At 54.9% G+C, this 4,812-nt stretch overlaps 1 protein-coding gene across 1 annotated transcript; it reads right to left on the bottom strand.

Moving 5' to 3' along the window:
• Positions 1-454: 454 nt before the first annotated feature.
• On the bottom strand, positions 455-4,046 carry LOC128303225 (protein sprouty-like). The gene has a single exon (XM_053040103.1). The coding sequence runs from the start codon at positions 3,762-3,764 to the stop codon at positions 1,302-1,304; it is 2,463 nt and encodes an 820-aa protein (XP_052896063.1). The 5' UTR covers positions 3,765-4,046; the 3' UTR covers positions 455-1,301.
• Positions 4,047-4,812: the final 766 nt, after the last annotated feature.

The following is a 4,812-nucleotide window of genomic DNA, read 5'->3' as shown; positions in this document are numbered from 1 at the left end:
CCATTCCCTTTTGGTGCCATCATCAACGCACCAGTTGGAAAGCGGTAGAGAAGTGACAACCGTTGGGATAGAATTCACATTGAAAACAAAAAAAAGACAAACCCCGGCTGATAAGGAACGGAAAGAGGTTGTCTAAGGAAGATGAATGATCTCCAGAAAGGCGATCTTCATTTGCGCCTGACTCTTTCCGCGATCGCTAAACCCATCGTCAGCTGTCGAGGCAGAAGAGATGAATGAAAAATCCCTTAACAAAACATCATTAACGTACACACTCTCTTTCTCTCTCTCTCTCTTTTCGTTAGAGCCCTTGAAAGAGTAGCCAGTTTTGAAGGATCTTCATTGATTCCTTGCATAATGCATTGATGGTAGTGGATATACAATCCCTAACGTCCTATTGGAACTACCAAACATTTCTGCCAGAAAGACAAGAAAGAGTCTGCCGGTGAACATCTTCGAAGTACGGCTCTATTACAGCTATAGAAGATGCTCTCCAATGATAGGTGAGCGTAGCTTTGAAGTCATCCAAAACTTCACCTATCTTTAGTGAAAAGTCAACACCGACTACTAGATTGACGTTGGGATACGCAAGCAAAATAGAGCTGATACAGTCTGAGGACTCTTCTCGACTCTAAATATCTGTCAAAACACAAATACCTCTAAAGCGTGAACTCTGTTCAAAGATGATGAAAATATCATCGCTTCTATAATGACGCAACCTATGAGATGTACGAATGTACTTCGCTATCTTCCCAAGACCAAAATCGCTAAGCGGTTTTAGCACCTAGTAAATATGTGAGTAACTCTCGCCTCATTCGACTGTTTTCTTCTACCTTTCCTATATCTCTGAAGACGATACTCTGACGATGCCTGACTGGACCTCTGAATTTGGTAGTTGTGCCGAAGGGATTAGGGGAACAGGCTAAGATAGGGAGATTCCGCACACCCACAACAACACTCGAACACGACCTATCCGGGAGATGGAAACATAACCCTACAACAACAGGATCCCCAGTACCGAGGCAGTAGCAGTAGTTGGGCAAGATGGGGAAAGATGGTGAGGAACGGAACAATGTGGACACGATCGCGTCACAGTTCTACAGGTGCAACATCATCATAATCATCGTCGAATCATCGTCGTCCTCATCACCACCACCACCATCGTGCTCATCGACGAACGCGTCCCGATCGTAACAACCAACAACATCCTGCATCTCCTCCTCCTCCTCATCCTCGCCATCCTCGCCATCCGTGTCGGTGTACATATGGTCGGCAGCAGTCGTCGACCAACAGTGCCACCACCGTCAGTAGCTGGTATCGGTGCTGGTATCGAGCAGTCGCTTCTCCGGCGTGGTCAGATCGTTCGACGACGCATCCGGCGACCGGTGGTGCAGATGGTGCCGCAGATGATGGTGCAGATGCTGCAGCGTTGAATCGCCATCCGCCGGGTCGCCTTTCGCCCGCAGCTCATGCAGACCGGCCGCACTTAAACCACCAACGCCACCACCGCCCGGCCCTCCGATCAGCTCCGTGCCAAACATGGAACCGTTGAGTATGCCACCGGTCGGGCTGTTGCTGCCACCTCCGGGTGCAGCCGGGTGCTGCGTGCAGCGACAACCGTGGCGGGAATGTTTGGCGTAGCAGCGGGCACAGATCGCGACGCAACCGCGCATCGGCCAGTAGCACCACAGACAGGGCAGCGCCACCGACAGCGCACCGAGACAGCCCCAGCGGGTCGTGCGCTTGTGCGGCACACAGGAGCAGGGATCGTCCGCGCAGGATACGGTTTCCGTTTCGATCGTCCCGTCCGGACCGATCACTTCCCGCTCGAACTCGTGCTCCTTCGAGCAGTGGTAGTAGAGCGCCTTCACGCAGCACAGACAGGACGCGTAGTCGATGATCGTTTCCGCACTGCACAGACAGCTCTTGTCGCAGAGCCAGTGCGATGGGAGGGGTCGTGGCTTTTGGCACTCCTCGCACCGGCACCGCCGACACCGCGGGCAGGTGATCGAACCGATGCCGATCAGTCCGTCCGCTCCGTTCGCGCCGGCCGACCCGAGCGCACCGGGGCTTACACCACCGACCGTCGCTATCGCCGCCCGGCCATGATGCCGATGGTGATGGTGATGGTGGTGCTGCAGTTCCAGCTCCAGCAGCTCGTGCCGATCCGTGCCGTCCTTCTTCTTCGTCGGCTGCTTGGTGATGATGCTCGATCCGCGCGCAATACTGTTCGCGTTCACCAGCGGCTGACCGACCGTGCCGGTCGCCGCCGTGAGCCCGTGCCGCCCTCCTTCCCCACTCTTCACCACCCGTATCGCCGCGTCACTGTGGCCGACCATCGGAGACCGCGTCCGGTCGGCTGCGGGTCGCGGCTGGCCCGTGATGACCGGCACCACCGTATCACCCCCGACCAGCAGGGATAGGTTGCGGTGCTGCTGGTGCGGGACGGTGCCCGGCTGCAAACCCCCCGACAGTAGTCCGCCGGCCGATGGAATGTTGGGCCCACCGGCGACCGTCGGCCCGCCGGTGCGACCGAACGGCGTGTCGACGTACTCGTTCGCGAGCCGCTCATTTTCCGGGCGCGGTGCGGCCAACGTTACCGGGGTCGTCGGGTTGGAGGCGTTCGTGCCGGTGGCCGGCACGATCGGTTGATCGACCGGTAGCAGCAGCACCGGCGGTGCACTGCCGGTGGTATCGCTGGACGACCCGTGCGGAATACTAGTGAGATGTGGATGATGGTGGGCCGGTGGACTGGTGGCCACCGCGGGGGTGTGCCGGCGGCGGGCAAAGGTACTGCCGGCCGCCGGTGACGTGGGCCGCTGGTGTGGGGGCAGTGGTGGCGGGGGTGGCGTCGCCGATCGGGTGTGCAGCGGCACGAGCGGGGCGATCTGGTGCGGCCTCAACAGCGCGACCGTCGACGAGCTGGACGATACCGACGACAACGTGGACGAGTTGCTGCCGATGCTCCGATTGCTCTGCTGATGCGGATGATTGGGCTGGTGATGGTGCGGATGCGGATGCGGATGAGGATGATGCGGATGTGGCTGATGATGCTGATGAGGTTGACTACTGCCGCTTCGGGCATTGTTGCCACCAGTGCTACTGCTACCGCTACTACTACTACTACTGCTATTATTATTATTATTATTATTATTATGATTTAGATTACTATTATTACACCTACTGCTAGCGCTACTGCTGGTGCTATTGCTAGTGCTGCTAGTGCTACTATTACTTCTACTACTGCTATTGATTAGGCTAGCACTGTTAAAATTACTGTCGCCGGTTGGCCCCACCGCGGCGGCCACCGCGCTCGTATGATTATGAGGATTATTATTCATAAAAATAGTATTATTATTGTTACTGCTGTTATTACTAATATTATTGTTGCCGTTGCTGCTGATATTATTACACGCTAGGTTGCTGCTGTTGCTGTCGTTACCGTTGCTGCTGCTCGCACTACTGCCACCGAGGACGGCGCCGGTGCCGGTTGCAGCACCGATCAGGTGTCTCGGTTTCGGTGACAGCTGCGGTGGCACCGGTGTTGCTGCTGCTGCCGGCGTGACGGACCGCTGCAGGTGGCCCCCCGGTCCGGTGGATGCCGGGCCGCCCCCGTTCATGCTGCCAATCATCGGCGCGGGGTGGGGCGCGGGTGCGACGGTGGCGCTGGTAGCGTGTGGTTCCGGGGCCCGGGGACGGTGCACGCGGGGCAACGATTTTGGGGGCCTTGGGGGCGCCAAACTAGTGCCGCCATTGCGCCGATCCATGAAGACACCCACCCGCGATCGGTCGCGATCCGGTTTGCGTTACGATTTCGGGAGGGTTTGGGGTGCGTTGGGGGCAGGTGTATATGAAGGAATTTTGTGACGGTTCCTTCCCGATGAATGGACCGCGGGCGTTGGGAGGGGAGGAAGGGAGGGAAGGGGAAACGGAGGGGGATTTAGCGTTGCCCTTCTTCGTTGGTCGCTGCTGGATGGTTTCGGGACCGTAACGACGCACTTCTCGTTCTGCTCGTCGCTGGTTTCGTTCTTCGTCTGCCGTTCAATGCGTTGTTCGTTGCGCCGTTACCGTTGCTTTGGTAGCGATAGGAATAATGCTGCTGCTGCTGCTGCTGCTGCTGTTGCTGCACACAGTCAAACGCCTCCACGTGGCGGGTAAGTTTTCGCTTTGTCGTCTGCTTCTGCTTCGTCTTCATCAGCCGAAGGTCACCAAAATCCGTCGTCATCGTTTTGTTAATCGCCTTCTGGAACCGAACGCAGGATAGGTGTGTTGCGGACCGAACGGAAAAGAAGAAGAGAAGAAGAAGAAGAAGAAAAAACATACAATTAGACAAGTTTATCAAATGAAGTGTTACAGTAGGTTGCAAAAGTTTGACAAAAAAGGGATGTTAACATGTTTTGTTCTCTCTGCTCTGCAACTTTAAATGTATCTAAAGATACTTTAATGATGATATCCCCTTAGTGTATCATATTAATTGGAAAGTTGGGCCATCAAACTAAGCATACAGGGAATAATAGTGAGGACCTCTAGACCTCTAGAATTTATAGCATATCGGGAACCCCAGATCTATTGAGTAATGTGGTCTTGCAGGATTATGTTTTAACATGGACATCTTGGATGTCCACTTTGGATAGCAATCCTCACTCCGAAGAGCTGTCGGTATCCCTACTTTCATGAGGACTTTACATGGAATAGACCTAGATGACAGGACCTCAATTATTTGGATAAAAACAATGCCATTCATCTAGGCTCATCGGGAACACTACCGGATAAATGGACGACACGATTGAAAAGCACCTCCCGTTGTCACATACT

The sequence above is a fragment of the Anopheles moucheti genome, chromosome 3 (genome assembly GCF_943734755.1).
Source record: "Anopheles moucheti chromosome 3, idAnoMoucSN_F20_07, whole genome shotgun sequence".
NCBI lineage: Eukaryota > Metazoa > Arthropoda > Insecta > Diptera > Culicidae > Anopheles > Anopheles moucheti.
This window is presented reverse-complemented; position numbering and strand designations above follow the sequence as displayed.